Source organism: Ceratotherium simum, chromosome 11 (genome assembly GCF_057802395.1).
Source record: "Ceratotherium simum simum isolate JZ-2026a chromosome 11, ASM5780239v1, whole genome shotgun sequence".
Classification (NCBI taxonomy): Eukaryota; Metazoa; Chordata; class Mammalia; order Perissodactyla; family Rhinocerotidae; genus Ceratotherium; species Ceratotherium simum.
Genome location: NC_141910.1, coordinates 44,878,094 through 44,903,152, shown reverse-complemented (window position 1 = coordinate 44,903,152; position 25,059 = coordinate 44,878,094). Strand labels below are relative to the sequence as shown.

The 25,059-nt window shown below is 40.9% G+C and overlaps 1 protein-coding gene across 1 annotated transcript in view; it reads right to left on the bottom strand.

Moving 5' to 3' along the window:
* Positions 1 to 21,953, bottom strand: part of EIF2AK2 (eukaryotic translation initiation factor 2 alpha kinase 2) — a 36,959-nt gene extending 15,006 nt beyond the window's left edge. The window contains exons 1-11 of the mRNA XM_087436897.1: positions 21,735 to 21,953; positions 14,884 to 15,018; positions 14,405 to 14,522; positions 12,732 to 12,877; positions 10,359 to 10,485; positions 9,989 to 10,068; positions 9,724 to 9,820; positions 8,091 to 8,113; positions 6,404 to 6,466; positions 4,639 to 4,761; positions 1,439 to 1,555 (exon numbers count right to left, since the gene is read on the bottom strand). Coding sequence (XP_087293023.1) covers positions 1,439 to 1,555; positions 4,639 to 4,761; positions 6,404 to 6,466; positions 8,091 to 8,113; positions 9,724 to 9,820; positions 9,989 to 10,068; positions 10,359 to 10,485; positions 12,732 to 12,877; positions 14,405 to 14,522; positions 14,884 to 15,002 — 1,013 coding nt within the window. The 5' untranslated portion in view covers positions 15,003 to 15,018; positions 21,735 to 21,953. The remainder of the gene's footprint in view (positions 1 to 1,438; positions 1,556 to 4,638; positions 4,762 to 6,403; positions 6,467 to 8,090; positions 8,114 to 9,723; positions 9,821 to 9,988; positions 10,069 to 10,358; positions 10,486 to 12,731; positions 12,878 to 14,404; positions 14,523 to 14,883; positions 15,019 to 21,734) is intronic.
* Between the last annotated feature and the right edge of the window lie 3,106 nt (positions 21,954 to 25,059).

The following is a 25,059-nucleotide window of genomic DNA, read 5'->3' as shown; positions in this document are numbered from 1 at the left end:
AGTATGCTGAAGTAGCAATAAAAATAAATTTCTAAAAAATACATTTCTTTTTTTTAATTATACCTTCTCTTAAGAATTCCCAAACATGTCTCAAAACAGAAATATAAATATAATAAATTTGAATCAAAATACAATAAATACAATAAATTTGAATATAAAATACAAATTTCAATCATAAGTTCCCAGATGTCCAGAGTTTTATTTGTCTAGCTAATCTATGGCGTATGAGCCTGTCCATTCTTTAATGCTGAAGGTCCCTGATCACCTTTGCTAACAGACAGGAATAGGAGAATATAATGGAATTGCAGAAAATTAAATTTCATTTTTACATAAAGTAATTTTGAAATACTTTAATTCACCATGGATCTACTGAGGATCTATTTTGTGAAAGTCACACAACAGGCAACTATTGATGAGAAAATGAGTTACACATTCCTTGCTGTCATGGAAATTATAATTTATTAGGAGAGAGGTAAAGGAAACAAAACCCTAAGACAAGAGTACAATAGGTACTCTAAGAGAAGTGCCAACACACTGCTATGAGATATAACTGGGAGGACTGATTTTGCTAACCATGTTTTATTTTTTTTTTCTGAACTAAGTTGGCCTCAATATTAGTTGATATTCTTTCAACATATGTTGGCTAGAAAACAGAAAGAGGTAGCCAAGAATTTGTTGAAAGATGAAGAAGTCCTGTATGTCAATGGTCAATAACTCTTCCAACTGATGATCAAGTTCTCAATTACATGGGGTGGAGATGGGGCCGGAGTCAGGAGATGATGAATGAACAGGCCCTCAAGGGCCTCTGGATTTCAGTGAGGACCATCCCCAAGAAATGCTGAGTGATATTCAAACGGAGATGCCAGCTCCTTAGCACCCTCCAGTCCTTTGGAAGCGGCATGCCAGAGACAAAACTTGAGTGAGTAAAGTGGGGTACCCCATCACAGTTCATGGTCTTAAAATTATTTTCACTGCCCACCACCCCACCATAAGCAGTGTAGTTGCATTGGAAAGAGACCCCCTTGACTGCACCCCACCAATCAGGGGCCTGTGAGTGAGACAGAGAAGTGCTGGCAACTGAGGAGGAAACCTCCAGTTGTAGCACCTACGACATGTTCAAAGTTTCTTCACATGACTGCATTTACAGCCTAGACTGAACTCGGGCCACATGAGCAAGCCCATACATTAAACAATGGAGTCAGGAAAGCAGCTGAGGACAATAAAAAAGTTCTTTTAAGGCAAGTTTGGAGCAAGGAGAGGAAGAAGAAAAAGATTATTCATTGTCTCCTTACCTGCAGAATGGAGATATAACAGTGTCTCAGTGTTTGTGGTGGTGATTAATAAATATAATAATTAATGGGCTTATCTGGCGGCCCCCACACAGTAAATGACAGTTTCCTCCATCCCATTATGGCTATGAGCATTTCTTTTTAGTTACCTTGAAGGATTTATGCTTTCCTCAGGATCATAATCAGTCCCATCCCAACAGCTAGAGTAGTGAACAATATTTGGATGACTCAGCGTAGCCAAAGCTTTTACTTCACGCTCCGCCTTCCTAGTTAAAAGAAACAGGGAGCATAAACAGTGTCAGGACACTTCCCTGATAACAACACAAACCACCTCAAGCAATAGATGACAACGATCTGCACTCCCTTATTAAACAGTCACTATGGTTCCCACACCCGGGGTTTTAGAATGGAAACCAGGAGCACTCATAAGGAAAAAGCGACCATACAGAAAAAACATGGCTGTTCTCACTCTCAACATAAAAGAAAAAGTAGTGACTTAACTAATTCCAAATATCAGATAATTTGTTTTTGTTTTTTTTGTGAGGAAGATCAGCCCTGAGCTACCATCCATGCCAATCCTCCCCTTTTCGCTGAGGAAGACTGGGCCTGGGCTAACGTCTGTGCCTATCTTCCTCCACTTTATATGGGACGCCGCCACAGCATGGCCTGACAAGCGGTGCGTTGGTGCGCGCCCGGGATCTGAACCCAGGCCGCCAGCAGCAGAGCGCGCACACTTAATCGCTATGCCACGGGGCCGGGCCCCCAAACATCAGACAATTTAAAAGTCGTTTGTAGTAGTCCTTGAAATGCCAGTGATGTAATTCTTGGTAGCTAATTCACATGTTTTGTCTAAACTTGTGTTAAAATCACTTTGGATTTTATAAGCAAACCCCATTTGGGCAGCAAGGATAGGTAACCCGGGTAGTATGAATAACCTAATTCAGAATTTTCAATGTGTGGCAAAAATACACAAAAGGGATAATCTATGCAGGGAAACAGACTTTGCTGCACACGTGGGAGCTTTACAGGGACGTGTAGTCAAGAGCTAAGACAATTCTATGCTAAATGGAGTAAATAAATTGGAGCTTTCAAGGATGAGAAAGAATAAGAAAACATTTTACAACTTCCTTTTTTAATTTGAAAAGTTCTATAACTATATAACATAAAATTGGTGAAAATAAATTTTTCATACATAGACAATCCTAACACAGTTATTATTTTAGATTATTTCTTATAGTCTTTCTTCATATATATTTTTATATATTTGTAATTATAGTATTTAATTTTTATCCTATTTTTTCCACATAACATGTTATCTTTACAATTTTCCTTGCTGTTACACAATCTGTATAACCATCATGTATAAACTTTTTAATGTAAGATTTCAAAAGTATGAAAACGAAGAGCATATAGTATAATGAACCCCTACCTAGTCATCACTGTTTCATCAGAGGAAACAGTCATTAACTCCTGTCCAATCTTGCTTCCTCTATTCTTTTACCCACTTCCTCATCTTGCCCTGGATTATCTTCCCCTGGATTATTCTGAAGCAATTCCAACATCACATCATTTCATTTGTAAATATTTTCAGTATGTACCCTTAATGACTGCAAAATAACCATTGATCAGGAGACAGAACAAAACAGACAATCTATTCTTGGACATTTTGTTTGTTCTAATTTTTCACTGTTATAAATGACACTGTGATTTATATCTTCTTGTATAATTTTTTCCATCATTTGGATATATCTTTAGAATAGGTTCCCAGACAGGAAACCCATGGCTCAAAGTACATAAACATTTTTATGGCTCTAGATTAATATTTCCAAGCATATTTTTAACTGTGTTGTACCAATTTATGAAACCACTAGAAATGTCCAAGATACTGCACCCTTATCATCGTCAAGTATTACCATTAAATAAAGAATGCTATCGAATGGAAGGAACAGTACTTCATTCCTGTTAAGCAAAACAATGAAGAAGGAAAAAGCCTTCTTTTGATGCTGAGTAGGCATGAGTGTATTTCAACTACAAGGTAGTGTCCATGGGACAGAAAGTGGGTTGGTTTGACAGAGATGAAGAGCACCTAAGACTCCATGCCTGCCTCTCCTTTGCTCTTGCTCATTTTCCTTAGCCCATATCCCTTTTCCATCTCCTTCTCTAGTCCTTGAGGTATGTCTGGCCAAGTTCCACATAGTAACAACTGCCAGAAATCAACAAGCAAGATTGATGAGCTGGTGAACATGTGATTTAAGATCTCCTTACTATGTGCTTTCTTTGCTGAAGGAGTTCTGTTATCCAGTAAGGTGGGGGGTGGGCAGATAATACATAAAATAAACATGGAAAGCAATGGGTTACAACGGGAACACAGTAGACTGGCATTCTAGAGGATGAGTTCTAAATCTCCACCTTGTTACCACAGTAGATAGCGTCCAAAGATGGTCATCATTAATTCCTTCCCTCCCCATACACACAGCCATTCCTCAGATTAAGAGGTAGAGCTTATTTGCCCTCCCCTTGAATCTGAGCTGGCCTTAGTGACTTTTTTAACCAACATCATGCAGAGAAAGTGACATTCTGGAACTTCTGACACTAGGTCAAAAGTAGCCTTTGCCGCTCCCTCCTGGTCTCTTGAATGACTTGCTCTGAGGACAATCTTTCTTGGAATCCAGCCACTAAGTTGTTAGAAGCCCAGGCCACGTAGAGAGGCCATGTGGAGGCGCTTTGTTAAACAGTCGCAGCTGAACTTCCAGCCCGCGGCCAGCATCAACTGCTAGCCATGTGAGCGAGCCATCTTGGATGTCCAGCCTAGTCAAGCTTTCAGATGACTCCTGACTGCAAATGCATGAGACACCCTAAGTAAGAATGGCCCAGATGAGCACAATCAACTCACAGGACCGATGAGAGATAATAATAACTTGTTGTTTTTAAGCCACTACATTTTGGAGTGGTGTTTTATGCAACAATAGACAAGCAGAACAATTACCAACGAGCTTTTTACCTTAGACATATCAGTTCCTATCTTTGGATCTCAGTCTCCTCATCTGTAAAATAAGGAGATGAGACTAGAAAATCTCAAAGGCCACCTTAAGCCAAATGATTCTATAACTTCAGTTTTCACCAAGACAGCCTCAAAAGGATGATCAATGGTATATCCATTTTTTAATTGAAATAACCATAGTAAAGTGAAATCATTTCAGCATAAGCCAAGCTCCTGATGGTAGCATGACATTTTTAAGGAGGACTAGAAAAAGTTAATAATACACTAATGAGGAAGAGATACATAAGAAAGAACAGTGCAGATACAACACACCTTCTCATTCGAAAAAATAAAACATTTACCACTTACTTGCTGTTATATTTAACACGTTTAACAACATAAGTCTTCCCATCAAGTTTGTGTTTTGCTTTGAAAACCTGGCCAAATCCACCTGAGCCAATCTCTTCTATATCTGTAAAATCCTTGGTAAACCTTAAAAGATAAAGGCCACTGTTATTCTGAGGTTCAGTGCTCGCCACCCCCCCACCGCCACCCTTCCACTGTCCCTTAATGTCACTGGTGAAACGTGCTGTATAACAAACACAACTCTCCCCTTCTGAATGAGAAGGTTCACTTCACAGAAACTCCCGAATCACCAAGGACAGTTTCTCCCCCTCTTCCTTCCAACATAACAGATCATCCCTGGGAGTCACAGTGAACTCCAGTCTGTACAAAAGCCATGATAAAGAATCTTATCACAAGTATATAAGACTTTAGAAAGAAGCACCATATTGTGTTCCATAGATACCACCTAGCTGTTATAAGAGAAAGGAGCATGTGCTCTGAGCCTGCTTAGGGTTGGAACGACCTGGTTTTCCCCTCTCCCTCATGGCCCACAAGCCATCATTAAGCCCCGCCAATTCTACTTCCAAAACATATCATGGGTACGTGCCCCCTTTTCCCATCTCCATCTTCACACCAGCCCAGGCTTCCATCAGACGCCTGCAGTACCTTGCTAACTAGACACTCCACCTCCTCTCCTTCCTCCGCTCCAATCCATGATCCACACAGCAACCAGTGTGAAAAAAACTTAGTCTGATCATGTCTCTCTATTGCCTAAACCCTCCACTAGCCTACCTTTGCATTCAGCAAAAAGCCGCAAGCCCTTACATGGCCTACAGGGCCATATGATTCGGCCCCTTCCTCCCTCTCCAGCTTATCCCACACACTGTGCTGCTGCTCACTGCACTCCAAGCACACGGCCTTCTCTCTGCTCCTTGAACATTCACATCACCCTCCCCACTTTCACCTTCCCACATGCTTTTCTTCTGCATTTTCCACAGAGCCTCTTCACCTCCCTGTGTTAACTCATCCTTCAGGCCTCCCCACAAACGTGACCCCAGAGAAAGCCTTGCCTCACCCTCACTCTAAATCCAAGGGTCTCGTTTTCGTTTCTTACCACATCACGGCTTTTCCTTCTGCCCTTTGACCATAGTTTGTAATTAAAGATTTTTTCATGTAATCCCCACAAAACTCTATGAGGGCAGCAGCTGTTTCTATTTGTTCCTAGAAAAAAATCCAACGCCCAGCACAGTGCCAGGTACCTAATATATTAGGTTCCTCTTAAATAGTTAATTCTTTATTGGTTTTTTTAAACTTATATTCAATGTCCCCCTGTTGCAAATAGGCCTCCTTTGTTTTAGATATTTTATTTAAACATGACCTACCAAGAGAGGAGCCCTTTTTCAAAGTGAAAACTGGTACGGAGCTGGAGAAAAATGGAAAACAGATTCAAGTGGATCTATTCTGATTCCTGCAGGGGTACTTTTTTCGAAAAAAAAATAACTAGTTCATAGAAATACTTGCTTTCAATATTAAAAACTTCCAAAGACGTCAGAGAAATCCACAGAAGCCTCAGAAAGATCTATGGTACCACATTCCATTCAGATTCGTCTAAACTTGACTTCTCCAAGAGACATAATCCTTTGTGGGCTTGACTGTGCTGAAACAATTAAACTATTCAGGTAGAAATATGAATTTAACCTGCCTGATGAACAACAGTCCCTTAAGAAACTTTTGTTGAATGAGCAAACATATTTTTAAACAAATTCTTTTTTACAGTTTTCCCTCTTACCTGTCATTCACAGTATACTCATTTTCTTCTTTCACAGGAGAGTTAAATGTAGGTGCCAAACTTCTAAAAGTAAAGAGAAGAATGTAAAACTCAAATAAAACTGAAATCAAGACAGCCCTGCTGGTCTAGTGGTTAAGATTTGGTGCTCTCACCACCACGGCCTGGGGTTCATGGCGGCGGCTCACATAGAGAACTAAAATTAACAGCTTGGATACACAACCATGTACTGAAGCTTAAAAAAAAAAACTGAAATCGAATATAACTTGTTTAGAATAGATTTTATGCCATGCACTAGGCTTTTTATATTTTGAGTCAACTATTAGAATAATAGGGTAGCAACTGTTAACCTTTTTCTTTATAAACAATATACTTATGGCTCTGCTCTGTCCTCTAACAATTTTTCTTTTTTTTTTTTTTAAAGATTTTATTTATTTTATTTTTTCCCCCCAAAGCCCCAGTGGATAGTTGTATGTCGTAGCTGCACATCCTTCTAGTTGCTGTATGCGGGACTCGGCCTCAGGATGAATGGAGAAGTGGTGCCTCGATGCGCACCCGGGATCCGAACCCGGGCCACCAGCATCACAGCGCGCGCACTTAACCACCAAGCCACAGGGCCGGCCCTCTAACAATTTTTCATTCCTTTCCTGCTTCCTTTTTTTGCCTTAACACATTCATGGTTGGCGTACCACTAGCCTCTCCTTTTCTCCCACCAGGAAATACATCTCCTTGTACTCTCATTCTGGTCATTTTTCCTTTGTCCTTAATTCCTTACTGGCGGTAAGCCACCTGCAACGGGAAGTTCAAATGCTACCTAAAACTAAACACACCCAAATCCCAATCTTCCCCCTAAGCCCTCGATTCTTCAACTTCCTTAACCCCATGAGTGCCGTGATTCTTGTCTGCGTCTCATCCACAAGGAACAATCTTTAAATCCTTTCTCCTTTGTTCTTCTTCACCCAGCTACTGTAACTCTATTCCCTCAAGTTATGTCTACTCCTCCTGTAGTCTGTCTCACAAATTCTCTTCATCCCTCCTCACTGTCACTATAACCATGGCTGATGGCCTGATCATCTCACACACAGACCTCTCTTCTCTCCATCGAAACACCCACATCAAGAATCATCTTTCTTCCACACATCACCTACAGTTCAGAATATAATGGTGGCTCATAGTGGCTTCTGCTGCCATCTCACTCTCATTGCTGGCTATACTTACATCCTTGCTTTTCTCCTCAGTTAAAGAAATCAATTCACCACAATTTACATAACATTTGATCTTTTTTTTCTTATCCGAGTTATTACACCATCTCTACCCTACCTGCTAGTCTGCAAAATAATGTATTTCTCTTAAAAACACCTCTCCAAGCCTACTTCCTCTGTCAGCCTTGCCCAAAATAATGCCCTTACCCAATTACTCTAGCAACACCCCCAAAGGCCTTTATGTCCACATTGTAGTGTGTGCATACATTCAAAGATTTCTCTACATATTTAAAATTATTTGTTTGTAGATTTCAAATTTTTTGTGATGTGAACCATGCTTTCTACTTCTGAAACTCCACTCAAAAAGGTGTCCAATACTCTATAAATACTGTAGATTTAATAAATAAGTCTAACAAACTAAGTTTGAAATACGTTTGAATGGATTTTGAATTCATTTCAAAATATGTTCAATGCATAATGATACTCACCTTTTCGGCTTCCTGCGACTGTTCTATAACAAAAGAAAATGGAAAATCGTTTCAGATGATTAAAACAATTATCTGGCTTTTTTCTTGCTACCCTTCCTGCTGCATTTCTACATGGTTCTGTGACCACATTTCTTTCTCTATAAGATTAATAGCCTCATCAATCTGTGTACTCTCATCAAGCCCTGCTTCCCAGTTTACTTGGCTATATCAATGTTCTCATCTGTTATAGCAGCCAGATATGGCGGGAAGGACAAAAAAGGCATTTGTAGGGCATGTTCTGCAGAAGCACTGCTTCTCTGGGTATAGAATATGGCCTCCCTGGCAATCCTCTGTGCCAGCAGATCTCAACCAGGAGGTGTGCATCACAATCATCCACAGATGATTAAAGACACACACAGACAGCATCCAGTTTAAAATCATTCCCCAAAGGTTTCTCATCTGATCACCAGTTAAAAACTGCCATGCTGATTTTTTTCATTTTTAGCACAAATTAATAACTTAATTTTAATATTTAGCAAAAAAGAGGAGTCTTCGCTCTCAAAAATTAATTTCACATAGCTTTTCTTCATTTATATTCACTTTTATTCTGGTAGGCTTTGTGAGGGGTTTTTTTTGGTGTGGTTTTTTTTTACCAATTAAAATATGTTGACACAGAGTGGAGAGCATCAGATCAAGATTTCTTGAGATCATATCTCCTGTCAGCCTCAGTATTGCATGATGAGTATGCTATGATTAATTTAGCCATTCTGTTAATGGGACTATATTTTTTCTAATCTCTTCCTATTACAAACTATATTGCAAAGAACATGGTTATACGTGCTTCTCTGTGCACACATCCAAGCCTTTCTCTAGTAGACATCCCTAGAAATGGAATTGATTGGCGGTACAGCATGCACATCCTCAACTTTACTACATATTGCCAAATTGTTCTCCAAAACAGTTGCACAGATTTATACTTCCACCAGCAGCGTACAAGAGCTATAATCGGAACGTAGCTGTGCCAACACTTAGTACTCTCAGACTCAAATTGTGCCAATCTGATGGGTTTGAAATGGTATCTGTTGTTTTGATTTGCATTTTCCTGATTACTAGTGAAGTTAAGCATCTTTTCATATATTTGTTGTCCATTTGGATATCTATTCCCTGAATAGTCTCTTCAGATCTTTTGTACATTTTTCTATTGAGTTGCTTGTCATTTTCTTATCGATTTGTTTGTAGTTCTTCATAAATAGGATACTTTTGTAACACTAATCATAGCCACAAAAATTATCTGACTTTTAAGTTTAGGTTTTATTTTAAGTTTACTTCTGATTTTTTAAAACAGAAGCAGAACTATATTAATGAACCTTTTAAGTACTGTACAGTTGGTAGAAGATAAGAAAGAAGAGCCTAAGAATATACGAAAACACAAAGGTGAGTAGGGAGAGAAAGACGGAATTAAAGAGCGGAAGAATTTTGCATGTGAGGAATGGGGGTTAATAAAGAAAAGAGAGAGTCAAAAGACTGTCAAATATTATTATTTAGTAAGAATGCCTGAGATAAAAATAACAGTTGGGGACTGGGGGTCATTTTTAAATGCAAAAACACAAAGAAAAATAAGATAAACCAGGAAGCTGAGAGACTAATACCATACCATAGAAAATGAAGAGGAATTGTTTAAACCATTACTGTTCCAATTTCCTTCTGACGCACTTGCTGAGTGGTCACTTTCAGATGGTGATTCAGAAGCACTAGAAGAAAAGGGGATGACTATTAGTTTATGAATTCTGTCTATTTTTCATTGATTAGTAATTTCTTTCTCTAAGTTCTCCTTAACCACGAAACATGTTCATAACACTTTGCTCTTTCAGGCAGCAATGTGAATCTGTTCAATGTCAGATGCGCTTGTCCATACTTACGACGTGCTTGTCATAGAAGAGCCTCTCCTGAAGTCACCGGACGCAGCAGAGAAAGAACCAGAGTACCTTGACTCAGCTTTCTGAAAGACAGAGGGCCCCATAGCAGGTTTAAGTGCAACTAAGTTACTCCTCCGCAGCGGCTCAGTCTCTGTGCGCTAACTACCTACCACATTTATTTCCCCACATTCACCAAATGCACAGCCATAAACAATCATGAGATTAACAGACAGCTTATAGGTGGGACACAGAATCAAGGAATCCTTCTGCTACGTGATTGGCTGTCATGGCATCATGTAAACAGAGTCAAACCTCAAATCAACTTCCGAGGGAATTTTAAAACAGAAAAATGAAATCCAAAGGCGGTACATACCATTGCGGTTTCTTCTGAGAGTATCTGCTCATAGGCCAGTTTAGCAGCTAAGTGCTTTGCCTCCTGTTTAGTAGAACCTACAGCAATAGGGTATTCTTTCCGTCCAATTTTGTATTTACAATGAAACCTAGGAGAAATGATGGAGAGTATTTACCCAAATACTAAAAAATAGTAAATCTAACTCATGGTTTGAAAAAAACCACATATTAACAAAAAGGCCTTAATACAACATAAATTTAACAGGTGGATTTATATTTCATATCGTGTATAATTTAATCAATAAAATGGCTCAGCAATTTGCCAGAATAACCAGGATTAGCCGACGGGTCAACTTGCATCTTCTAGGCAACTTCTACATCTTTGTTGCTTCATTGAAAGGTCTGGCACAAAGGCACTAAATGGTGATTTTTAAAAATTCCGCAAAGGTTAAAAGATATGGAGGTAGAGAAGGAAGAGAGAGATCCAGTGAATTTTTCAGAGATGCTCAAATGGGAAAGAAAAAGACAGTAGAGAAAGTGGGGCTTCTAGAAGAGAAACAATGAGAGTACAGATTTATAGATGAGTAAAGCATGGATTTTGCTCTAACTTTTCAGCATTTTCTGTCCCCTGCTTATGTGCATGAAAACCTAAGAAAATCCCCAAAGTGCAAAACTCCCATGCTGAAGTCCACACCTTCCTCATATCAGATGTAAGGACATTTGTGGTTAGGCAAGGATACTTAGACAATTATACAAAAACTATATTTAAGGTGGCAAAGCAATGGACATGGTAACATATGTCATGGAGTTATATAACTACAAAATTATTCTAGTATTTGCCATTGAGGGAAACACACCCAACCAGCGTGAATCTTCCCTGCTACACCCCAAAGGGAGAATTAGGAAGCTGGGCTGAGTGACTGGATCGATTCTACAGCTCCTATTTTTACCAGGCACCCCATAAATAGACTTCTGTCTTTTAGGTATCTAATGTTAGAGCGTTTACTCAAAGGAACCAAACAGGTGCGCTACAGAAAAACAAAATAGCCTCTTAATTTATTGAGATTAATCCACATAATTCAGTTTTGACTACAGATGGTCCCCAACTTAACAACGGTTCAACTTTACGGTGGTGCAAAAGCAAAACACAGTCAGTAGAAACCATACTACGAAATTTGTATTTTGATCTTTCCCAGGGCTAGCCACATGCAGTATGATACCCTCTTGTGATGTCGTGAGCCATGAGATCACTAGGGTAAGCAACCAACACACAACCATTCTGTGCCCAGACAACCACTCTGTTTTTCACTTTCAGCACAGTATTCAATAAATTACATGAGATATTCAACACTTCATTATAAAATAGGCTTTGTGTTAGATGATTTTGCCCAACTGTAGGCTAATGTAAGTGTTCTGAGCATGTTTAAGGTAGGCTAGGCTAAGCTATGATTGTAGGTAGGTTAGGTGTATTAAATGCATTTTTGACTTATGATATATTCATCTTACGATGGGTTTTTCAGGACATAATCCTATTGGAAATTGAGGAAGATCTGTATTTCATTCCAATGAATACTATCACATTTTTCTCTTCCTGGTTCTGGCCTAAACAAAAGCCATCCCAGTGAAAAGTAAAACATAAACAGCTGAGTGAATTCAGAGGGCAGTATCCTCAAGTGGTTGCTAGGACTATCTACCATCTAGATTTTTTTTTTTCTTCTTTCTCATTTAACTGATTGTTTGTAGCCGAAAAACAATCTCCCTCATGCTCATTTGCTTTCTGCTTTTTTCAGTTCTAATCCAATCTTTCTCCTCACTTCCAAAGTTTGAGCTCGCTGGTGACGTTCCTGGAAACTCTGAAGCTCCAGTCTGTCCCTCTCATCATATCCCTCAAATTCTGGTATCCTCACAGTCTAGGGCGAAAACTCATTCCTTTTAATACACGGTACTTGCGTGGAAAGTGACATCATTTAATCAAATTTGAACAACAAACAGCTCTCTAATCTGACAACGGTGGAAACAGAGTCATTCTGCATGTGTGACAGAGCTGTTTGCACACAGCCACTGCCACTGTGACCTCCAGGATGGGAAATGTCCACATCCCACAAGCAGGGGCACCCCATAGTCTCTTAGGTTTCTTGCAGACTAAACCATTGAGATATACCTCAGAAATAAAGGATTACTCAGATTTGATCAATTATGGTATATCAAGTCTTCAGCAATTAATCATTTTAAAATTTTAATTATAAAGATGTCCAATTGCTTATAAGTCACATAAAACCTTTGGTGCAGAATGTACAAAAAAGGACAAATATTTCTGGAAAATTAGACACAAAAATAAGCACACTCTGCTACTTAGATACAATGAAACAGAAGGAAAAGACAAACTACATCTCACCTTTTGGGCCCAAACTCCCGTGATTCGTATTGTTCATAATTTAGAGGCAGTTGTGTCTTCTGGGCATGTGTATTAACAAGGCCTATGTAATTCATGGGAAGTTTTTCTGAATTATCTGTTGTCAGCAGTGGTAAAGAACTAACGCTCTATAAAGAAAAAAAGATCTTGTTTAGTATAGATGATAACAAAGATTTAACTCTTTATTTTGTCTAATAAAATTACCAAATGAATAATTTCAAAGACAACTTAGATTTTACGTATTTTCCTACTATATTATCTTGGGTAAAAGTATAAGTATGTACTTTCCTCTACCAGAAAAAATTCACAAGAATAGATTTTAACAATAGGAAAGGAATCCCTCACTTTTTTAGTTTCATAAGGAAAAACAAAAGTCAGTTTTCTCGTTTATCCATATAAAATATTATAACACTTTCTAGCTTGCTTACCCTTTGTAAATCTCAAAAACTAAGATAACAAATATTGACATAAAGCCATATCCTGGATTACAACTTAATGGGAAAGATGAATATAATAGATATAATAGCATCATTCCTTTCATTGTTATCCACACCTCTTTTATTCTTTATCTGACAAAATCTTATCCAAAGTTTTTCTACTTTATTAATCTTGTCAAAGAACTAACTTTTGGTTTTATTGATTTTCTTTACTTTTTCATTTCCTTTTACATTAATTTCAGCCCTTATTGTTATTATTTTCTTTCTTCTGCTTTTTTGGGGGAAGGTATTCTGTTATTCTTTTTCTCACTTCTTGACTTGGTTTTCTGGCCCATTACCAATTTACAAATTTGTGATTTTGCCTGATTTATTTTTTTCAATTTTGGCTAGAAGGGTAAGCTCTTCAAGTAAAATTTTTCAGAATAGCATCTTGAAAGCTAAATTTTTCCAAACATTCAATATCTGAGAACGATCCTCTTTTGTCCCACACGTAAATGACTTCTTGTCTCATTTTACAGCTGCTGCTCCACTGTCCGCTGATTTTTAATGTTGCTGTGGACAGCAGGATACTTTTTTCATTTTAAATAATTTCCTTCTTCTGCCTAGACACTTGTTGGATGGGTTCTTCATCACTGGAGCTCAGTACTTTCTGAGGTTGCTCTTGGTGGTTCTGTATCTTTCCGTATCTGCTGAATTGTTTTAATCTGCATCCAGGTCTGTCTGTATTTCAGAAACATTTTCTACTGAAATCTCTTCAGATAGCTTTTTCTGTACTATTTACTCACTTCTCATCTTCAGGGATACAATTATATGTGTGTTGGTTCTTCATTATCTCCCTTTCTTATACATCATTCTCCTCACAATCATTTTCATCTCTGTCCTTTTCCACTGCACTCCCTCAATTAGGGGGAGGTATTCCTGCCAGAACCTGTCGGCTCATTTCTCACTGTTTCCTTCCCACGTTTGTTCAACTTTGGAGTGTGTCACTGCTGTTGACACACTGACTAGGTATTATCCAACTTTGCCCACTATTTCCTAGGTGTCATTCTCATCCAGGGTTCTACAGAAATGGAGATGGGAAAAGAGATGAAACTAAACTTCTGAATGTAAAGGAACCTGCAAATGGCTCTACTCTGTATGTGGGTATTTTCTCACAGAGAAAAATATAAAATATATTTGTAAGCTCCTTTCACTAGGGGAAAAAAGGCAATTACTCACCTTGTTTTCTTTAAGTATTTCACAAGCTATTTTGGCTGCCGCATTTTTGGCTTCCCTCTTTGATCTACCTTCAGCTTTTGGAAATTCTCTCCCATCTATTACAACTTGAAATGTAAACCTGATTATAAAAAAAAAATTCACAAAATATTATAAAATTCATGCATTATCTAAGGGCAGGTGTTCCGATCACCACTGCCTCCTACGACTACTTTTGAAGGTTTTAACCTACGTTCAATACAGAATTTATGCAGTCACCCCCAAATAGCAAAATTGTACATCATCTTGAAGCATGCAAAGGCTTATACCCTCTTTTTTCTCTAGAGTCCTCTGAAGTTACTATTTTATGCCAAGAGGACTCTCACAGAATTCTGTGGCAACTTTACTCTAGAGATAAAGTATTGACTTCAGAATTGTGCCAGACTGCCAGTCTCTCAGTTTATATTTTATACGGATATGCTGTTTTTTTTATAGCAACTTACCTTAAGTCATGTGGAGGTCCTGTCTTAGACAGTTCACGATAATCAATTGCTACATTATTCTTCTGATGGTACCTATTAAGTTCTTCTAAGAAGAGACCTCGTGAAAGATTAGTGGCCATTTCTTCTTCCAGTAACCTACAAGAGAAGAGATGTTTGAAAGAAGTGACACGGAACATATTTAATCTGATCCCAATCCAATTTAAGAGACAAAATAGAGTAAGAAGAATCTCCTCTATATGACTTATTTTGTCCCCACATAAAACCAGAGAAAACTTTTTTACAAATCTTTTTCTCTCTCTCACGGACTGCACAATCAAGCTAACTTCTTCAAAATTTTCTACTTTCAAAACTCGACTGGCCAAAAAAGGAAGGGGCCCTTCTCTATAACTGCTCTCTGCTTCCACAGAGTGTCAAGTACAAGACTGTCCACTTGCTTGAGAAGGTAAAAAGGCTGCTGCAGTAGAATTAGAATTCTTTATGTTGAGAAGAAAAAGGTTAAAAGTATATATATAAAGTGAAGTTTATGAAATCATGAAGGATTTAGCTACATAGAAATAGATTTTCCTACAAAATCCCAAAAATCCTCCCGTTGAAATTTGCAGATCAATTTTAGGACAATTTACCTGGGTAAATTATGACCCCGGTTTATGGGCCTCACTGGACCAAGACAGTGGCAATGATTTAAATTATAAACAAAAGCTAAAGGATATAGAATCTAAATATAAGAGCCCAAACTATAAAATTCTTAGAAGAAAAGCTAAAAATAAATCTTCATAACCTTGGATTTGGCAATGGAATCTTAGCTATGACAGCAAAAGCACAAGTAACAAAAGAAAATATAGATAAATTGGGCTTCATCAAAATTAAAAATATTTGTGTATCAAAGGACAATATGAAAAAAATGAAAAAAAATCTATAAAATGGGATATTTATAAATCATATATCTGATAAGAGTCTAGTATCCAGAGTATATGAAGAAATGCTACAACTCAACAATAAAAAGACCAGCCAATTAAAAAACAGACAAAGGACCTGAAGAGACATTTCTCCAAAGAAGATACAAAAATGGCTAACAAGCACGTGAAAAGCTCAATATCATTACTCATTAGAGAAACGCAATTCAAAACCACAACAAGATACCACTTCACACCCACTAGGATGGCAATAACAATAATAAAAAAGAATAGTAAAGGGTTGGTGAGGATGTAGAGAAACTGGAACCTTCATACATTGTTGATGGGAATATAAAAGGGTGCAGCCTCTATGGAAAAGAATTTGGTGGTTCCTCAAAAAATTAAACTTACAATTACCATATGACCCAGCAATTCCATTCCTAGGTCTATATGCAAAGAATTGAAAAACAGGTTTTCAAACAAATACTTATACAGGAATGTTCACAGCAGCACTATTCACAATAACCGAAAAGTAGAAACAAACCAAATGTCCATCAACTGATGAATGGTAAACTAAATGTAGTATATCCACACATGGAATCTTATTCAGCCACAAAAAGGAATGAAGTATTGAAACACGCTACCACATGGATGAACTTCAAAAACATTATGCTAAATGAAAGAAGCCAGACATAAAAGGTCACATATTGTATGATTTCATTTATATGAAACATCCATAGATGTTAAGGTAAATCTATAGAAACAGAAAGCAGACCCTGTTAACCTCTCATTTCTTGTTGGAAAGCTCTTTTGATTTTCCTTCTTCCATGGCCAAGCTTTCTTCCTAAGATTTCTTAACCTTCATAGGCTCTAAATGCTGGAGTTCCTCAAAGCTTGGTCCAAAGATCCTATTCTCTTCACTCTATACTTTCTCCTCAAGGTGATTTCTTTCATGTTCATAATATCAACGATCATCTATTGGTCATTAACTCTAAAATTTACATATCACTTATGAACCTCTCTCTGAGTTTCAGATCTCTCTATCCAACATCTCCACTTGGACATCTTGAAAACATTTCAAACTCAAAAGATCCAAAACTGCATTTATGATTGTCCCCTAAGCTGACTGGAGTTTCCTTTCTTAGAAAATGACTTCACCATCCATCCATGTCTGAAAGCCATGAATCTGGGAGGAATCCTTGATATTTCCTTTCCTTAACTTATAATCCATAACTAAGTCCTGTCCCCCAAATCTTTTTACTTCTCAATGACGTCTATTGCCACCATCCTGGTTCACGCCATCACCATCTCACTCCTGGACCGCTGCAAGAACCTCAGAACCAGTTTGTCACAGCCACTGCAATTCCTTCTCTCCCATGCAGCCATCATGATTTTTTTTATTGTGGTAAAATATGCATAACATGAAATTTACCCTTTTAACCATTTTTAAGTGTACAATTCATGAGCATTAAGCACATTCACAATGTTGTGCAGCCATCATTGCCAATCCTCCTTGAGAACTCTTTTCATCTTCCCAAACAGAAAGTCTGTACCTATTAAACAATAACTTTCCATTTCCCCAACCTCTTCATCTCTATGAATTTGCCTTCCACGTAATTCATATAAGTGGAATAATACAATATTTGTCCTTTTGTGTCTGGAAATTTCACTTGGCATAATGTCTTCAAGGTTCATCCATGTTGTAGCACGTGTCAGAATTTCATTCCTTTTTAAGGCTGAATAATATACTACTGAATGTACATATCACATTTTGTTTATCCATTCATCTGATGATGGACATTTGGATTATTTCAACTTTTTGGCCATTGTGAATAATGCTGCTATAAACACTGGTGTAAAAACATCTGTTCACGTCCCTGCTTTCAAATCTTTTGGGTATATACCTAGAAGTGGAATTGCCGAATCATATGGTAATGCTATGTTTAACACTTTGAGGAACCATCGAATTGTTTGCCACAGTGGCTGCATCATTTTGTATTTCCACCAGCATGCACAAGGGTTCCAATTTCTCCACATCCTCACCAAGACTTGTTATTTCCCATTTTTTAATAGTAGCCACATGGTGATCTTTTTTAAACATCAGTCGAATCATGCAGCCCCCACAAGCCATCAAAACTGTACTTGTCAAGGTTACCAATGGCTTACCCATCTCTAAAACTAGTAGTCAGTTCTCAGTCCTGGTCTACTTGTCCTTAAACCAGCGTTTGACATGGTTGTTCATTCCCTTCCCCCTCGTCTTCCTTTCTTAGCTTGGATCTCTGAGATACCACACTCTCCTGGTTCTCCTCCTTTCTCACAAGCTTCTCTGTCTCCTTTCCTGGTCCCCCTTCATCTTCCCTTCTTCTAAATATTGCAGTGTCCCAGGGCCCAGTCCTTAAATCTCCTCTCTGGTCTACTTACACTGACTCCACTGGTGATCACCTCTGGGCTTGTGGCTTTAAATTCCACATACACAGTGATGTTCTCAAAAGCATGCCTCCACCACTGACTCTTTCCTGACCCCCAACTGCTTCTGTCCAATACACTCCCTCCTGAAATGCTCCTGACTCAACCCCTTCTGCTGCCTTTGCCGGGTCAACTCCTCTTCCCTATAGATCTCAGCTCAAATGTCATTTCCCAGACAGCCTAGAAGAGGTCCTGGTTTGGTGCTCTATCACAGCTCTTGTCTCCTTTATTGCAACCGCTTATTTAACTGACTGTCTTCCAAAAGAGACCAGGAGCTACAAGAAGGAAGGACCAGGCTTATAATAGGGGCTCAATAATGAATGAATGAATACCAAAATATCTCCAGACCTCCCCCACCTCCGTGACTTGTCACTTGCTTTTCTCTTTGCATGGAATGCAGTATCTGCATCCTCTATCTACCAGGCAATTCCCACTCATCTGTGAGGATCAACACAGCCTTCTTTGATGATGGGGGCCAGCTAGTACTCCTCTGTGGGCCTGCCACTCCACCTTGCCCAGCTCCCATCATAGCTGTGACTGCTTTTTAAGCCAGTCAGCGAGCTCTTTGGGGAGCAGGTTCTATGTCTTACTCATCTTTGTATTACCAACGCCCTGTGGCAAGTGGTAAACGCTGAACACTTAGATAGTGCATAGGTTAATGAGAAAATGATTCATTAAAATTAAATATTCCACTTTAAACCTCCTCACCTTCTCCCTTTTCTTCATCTGCTGTTTTCTGTGCATTCTTTCATCACTCATTCAATAAATGCTCATCGAATGTCAGGCACTGTTCTGACATTGAGTATACAGACGTGAACAAGTCCCTACCTGCATTCCAATGAGGGAAGAAAGAAAATGACCACGTCCAGTAACAAACAAAGGAGAGGATGAGAGGATGACCAGAAGGATGAAATTAAATAGGGGTGCAGGATAGAGGGTGCATTGGTAGGTGGGCGCAGAGATATGAGGGAAGTGGTTTTAGATACAGTGGTCAGGGGAAACCCTTCTTAGGAGGCAACACTGAAATCAAGCCTGAATGATGAGCGAGTCCATCATACCAAGATCTGGGGGAGAGTATCTTAGGCAGAAGAAACACTGAGGCAGGAACCGGCATAGCATTTGGAAGGATAACAAAAAGGCCAAGGGGATGTGCTGCACAGATAACGAGGAGGAAAGGGTAGGACATGAGTCAGAAAAGCAGGCAGGTGTCACGGCAGAGAGACCTTGTAGGTCACGGTCAGGACTGTGGATGTTACTCCAATTGCAATAGGAAGCTATTGGAGGGATCTAAACAGAGGGGTGATATGACTGGGTTTATGTTTTAAAGGATGACTGATGTTTGTAAAGAACAGAGTATGCGGGGCTGGGTGTGGAAAGGGGAGCAGAGCATGAGTAGAAGGAGGGAGACCATGTAGAGGCTGCTGCAGCGGTTGGGTGAGCAACAGTGGTGGCTGGAAGCAGGGTCTGGAAGTGCCAGGAGTCCGAGCAAAGGCAACGCCTTCACATTCCTGCCTAGTGTGGTGGACTGAGTCAGGCTTTAGAGCCACACAGACCTGGGCTAAATCCTCTCTGGACCTTTGATTAGTGACCTGAAAACGTGATTCACAGGTTGTTGCAAGGAGTAAATCGGATGAAAAGCATCCAGCAGAGTCTCCCACACCATTGGCTTCAATAAATGGTGCTCCTGGTCTATAATTCCGAAATCCAAAAAGCACTAAAAACTGAGGTTTATTTTGTTTATAGTGGGTTTGTAGTCCCCTATCTAGACCTGAACTGACAGGAGCTATTTAGAGTCTTTATGATACTTTGTTGTCTATTTATACACTTCCCTGCAGAAATGTGTTTTATTATAGAGTGTTGCCCCCAAATCCTGCTGAGAATATCATATAATAGATAGGATTTATGCTGCCCTGCCTTTCTAAAATCCAAAAATCTCTCAATACAGGAACATACCTGACCCAAGAGTTTCAGATAAGGCTCCGTAGACCACCATTATTTTCAGGAACCAAAGTGTCATTCAGTTTAGTCACAACAATGAGACCATACACCAAATTGGAGGGGGTCACAGATCTCAGAACAGCAGTTATGGAAGAGTCCTTAGCAATTATTTAACCTGAAGACCTATCGAATGCTCTAAATCCTCAGCACTTTTAACTCTAAGTAACTGCTGATCATCAGAATGACAAGCCAGTCTGACTCTAAGTGAAATATATGTGTAAACTAATAAGGCGCTGAATTGGTATGTTTGAAAAAGTACTTACAAGTTTGGAAGAAAAGAAACAGTAGGTTTCTTTTCAACTATTTTAAATAAATCTTGTTTTAATTCTGTGTTACCATGTTCCTAAAAGAAATCACCATAATCACAAACAAGTGTTATATGTCCATCTTACTCATGCCCAGAAGCCACTTTGGCTGGGCGTCTTGTTCCCTTCTGCCAGACTGCAGCCCCCTGGGGCCCAGCCCCTCCAGGGCCTACACAAGGCTTGGCATACAACACACATTCCACTGGTACCTGATTAGTGAGATGAATAAACTACAGGTCGAGTGTTACGGATCTTCAGGTTCAAACAAGCAAACTGAAGAACAAGAGTATAACCTGCCCAAGATTCTAGGTTCCTGAGTGACAGCAGGGAGTGCACCTTTAGCTTCCACCTGGCAAGGTATCTTTATACTAAAGAAATCACAGGCAATAGGAAGTCTCACTAATCCAGAATTCAAAAGACAATTTATGAATTGCCATTCATTAAATAAATATTTAATGAGCATCTGTGATGTACTAGGTGCCGGGATTATACCAGCGAACAAAACCCTGCTCTTGTGAATTTAGGAGTGGAGGAACACGGACAAGCCTATAAAAAAATGCTACAGGGTGCTAAGTACCATGCTGAAAACCAAAGCAGAGCAACGGGGACAGCGAGGGAAGGGTGGGGTTTCTTTTATATGCAGGTGGTTCAGGGAAGGCTGCTCTGATAAAGCGACACTGGAAGAAGCGCAGGTTAGAGCGGGGGACTGGCTCCTGCAGGTATCCGGGGGAAGAGCTTTCCGGGAAGAAGAAACAGACAGCGCGAAGGCGCAGCGGCAGGAGTGTGCTTGGCTGTACCCCAAGAACAGCAATGAGGCCTGTGTGGTCAGAGTGGAGGGAGCAAGGAGCCTTGCCTGTGGGCCGATAACCGTTTATAGGATTCTGACGAGATGGCAAGCTATTGGGGAGGTGTGAGCAGGGGAGTGACCTGTTCTGCTTTACAGGAACGCTCCGGCCGCTGCGGTGTTGGGGCGCCGGGTTACAGAAACGGGCGGGGGCTAAGGCCGGGTAATGGGGAGACAACTGCTACTGTTCAGGCCAGAGATTTTTGGCTAGGGATTATTTAGGCAATTTGGGGGTAATTCAGGCCTCCATATTTCCCATCTGTCTGTCAAGTTAGAGGGCGTATCTGTTTTCCACCAGCCCCCCCCCCCCGCCCCCAACCCGGGCCTGGGCTATTCGTCACTTACTCGGATAAAAATGCTTCGCGGGACGATAACGGCTCTCGGTTCCCACTGCCCCGCACGATCCGGTGCCCAGATCCGGGAAGGGCCCTGGACCTCGGCTGCGGGCCTCGGAGCGCGCTGCGGGTGGGGGTCGGGGGCCTCTCACCGGCGCGCAGGACGCGGCTGGAGACGCGGACGGCGCGCACTCGGCGCCCCGCGCCGCCCGCTCACCCGCGCTGCCCGCGCCGCCCGCTCGCCCGCGCCGCTGCTGTCCGCGGAAGCCCGGCCGGAGGGGCACCGCTCGCTCTCGGTTTCGTTTTCCCGGCGGACTCCGCCTCCCGCTGCGGCCGCCCGCCCCTCCCGCACAGGCCCGCACTGGCCCCGGGCCGCGGGGCGGGCTCGGCGCCCACCCCGGCGTCTGGGGTTGTAACTGGCCCCTGTGCCGGCAAGGGTGAGGAGGACACCCCAGGCACTCGCTCGCTGAACTGGGCTCTGGGATCAACGATCCCCTTTCCTCTTCAACGCAAACCTTTGAGGTGGGATTGGGGAAGTGGATATGATCGGCTCCATTTTACAGTAGCAGAAACTGAGTCAATTATCTCACCCAGGGTCCTGACTCTGGAAAGTGGCAAAGCCAGGATTCCATTGAAGGGCCCTGCACATCAAAGCACCCCTCCCTGTCGTCACATTGACAAGGCTGGGGATGAAGAGGCCAGAGGGCATAATCTTTCTTCAATCTGTATCCACCCATCCATCCAGTTACTTGCCAGCCGCTGTACCAAGTACCGCCCAGGCCAGCAGTTACGCAAGCCACCTGCTCCCTGCGGCACCTCATGGAGTTTACGACCAAAGACTTTACCAGTAGTCCTCGGTTTTTAAGAAATCCTACTCACCTAATGGACTATGACACACTCCCACAGTAATACTGGCTCACTGACACAGCGATTGAGGAGTCTGAGGACTTAGCTCACAACAATACTGCAAGGTAGGTGCTGTTACTATGCCCATTTAACAGATGAGAAAATTGAGGCCTGAGGCTCAGAGAAGTTAACTAACACAGCTAGTAAGCGGCAGAGCTAGATTTAGAACCAGGAGTCAGCACCCTCAACATCTTAGCTGAGGTGAGGGAGAGAGGTGGTCCCGGGATGGACCTCAACTATACATTAACTGTTGGGCACTAGCTCTGGGCATCCTTTCCTACTTCTCTGCTATATTCTCTGCTATTGCAGAGTATCAATGGCTAAAAACTATATTTCCCTTGAAGCACTCAGGTCCTGGGGCATGATTTAAGCTCCCCAAATGTGAAGCACTGGTGGGAGGTTTGGAAGGCAGGCAGGAGGCAGAGCCATCTTTAATCGTATGTAACCTATTCATTCACTCCCTATCTATGTCCCCCAAGAAGATCCAGAGGACCCTCCTGCACCACTCATTGAGAAATACATTGGAGTGGGGAACATCAGCGTCCTTGGGCAGCCACTGTAGGTGGGGAATGTCTATGGGAGATGCTGCCATTGAAAAAAGCTCCCTGATTTCAGTGGTGATTATGGCAATATCTAAGATCCCCATGGCACTCCCTCCTGCTCTATCAGCCCGCATCTGTGAACTCATGTGGAGTTGCCTGTGGCCAGATGATTGAGAAAGAAAAATCTGAATGAAGCACAATACACTGGCATTAATCAGAAGTGGATTGATGTATTACTATAGCCCCTCTGGGAGGTGGCCCTAAAAGATAGTGGGAGAAAGGCAATCCAGTGGGCAAAACTTTGAGCAGTACATTTAGTTGTCACTTGGAAGGAGAGAAAGCCAGTGGCTTGGACAGAACCAGTGGCTAGCAATTTAGCTGGATATTCAGAGATTTGGAAGGAACAAGATCAGAGGGTTGGTGACACGGAGGTCTGGGGAAAATGATGTGGGTGAAACTGCTTCTGGATGTTGCAGGTTCATCATGCCATCAAGCCATCAAGAAAATAAGGGGGTTGGGCCAGCCCTGTGGCTTAGCGGTTAAGTGCACGTGCTTCGTTGTTGGCGGCCCAGGTTCGGATCCCGGGCGCACACCGACACACCGCTTCTCCGGCCATGCTGAGGCCGCGTCCCACATACAGCAACTAGAAGGATGTGCAACTATGACATACAACTATCTACTGGGGCTTTGGGAGGAAATAAATAAATAAATAAATAAATAATTTAAAAAAAAAAAAAAAAAGGAAAATAAGGGGGTTACCAAACTGGCTGGGCTGACTGATACGAATTACCAAGAGAAAATAGTGATGCAGCCACAGTGCTGTCAGGGACGAGCATGTCTTCAAACCAGGGGTTTCTCTGAGGTTCTTTTTAGTAATTCCATGTTCAATGATAAATGTTAGTGGAAATCTACAGCTTCCAACACAGGCCAGACTGTTAAGGGCTCAGATGCTTCAGGATTGAAGGTTTGTGTCACTCTACCAGCTGGGCAGGTGTGTGAGGGCAAAGGGAACAATAAATAAGGAAGTTATAACCGACTATGGTCTCATGACCAGTTGAAGAAATGTATGTATTAATGAACTTCTTTTAATTGTTTTTTCCTTTCCTTTTACATGAGATTTGCTGATGGTGGTTCATTTTATAAGATAGTCTTTAGGTAAGAGTGTTTGAAGATGGGATTGTGACTAAAATAGAAGAGGAAGGGACATCATGTAGAAATGAGTATCGAGATTTAGGGGATAGGATAAGCATGTTTTCATTTGAAGGAGGGAACAGCTTCATTAGGTGGGAGAATAGTTTTGTCATTTGCTTGAAAGATTATTGGTAAAAGAGGTGGACTATATTAGATACTGTTAATTTTTATTTAGTTTCCATTCTCACTCCCTTCTATGTCTCCTCATCTCCTGGGTTATAATGTGTGGAAGGTTAAAACCACATTTTCCAGATTTCTAGGGAGTTAAAATTCGAGATATAATTTGAATTCTGCCAATGACTGATGAGCAGTGGTGCAAGATTTGGAAGACAGAAAGGAAAAGAAGGCCATCTTTCTGTGACAGAACGGGCTGACAGGCAAGCTCCCAGGCCCAGGGGTGTTTGCAGGAGCAGGACTCCAGCTACCCTTGTCAGTTCTCCAAGGGTATGGGGCATCTGTGGTGGCAGCAGTGATGGCAGCAGTGGCAGTGGCAGGGTCCTGAACTTTGGATGGCAGCTACACTGGAAGTCTCCTGATTTCCATTCTGCCATCCCTTCTAACAATTATGTGTTCATTTCCTACTAAATCTTTCTGCTTGACATACTTAACAGTGGTTTCTGTTTCTAGTACTGAACGAGGAGAAACCGCCCTGAAAATGGAGCCTACACTGAGGGAATAGAGTTGAGAAGTGAAGAT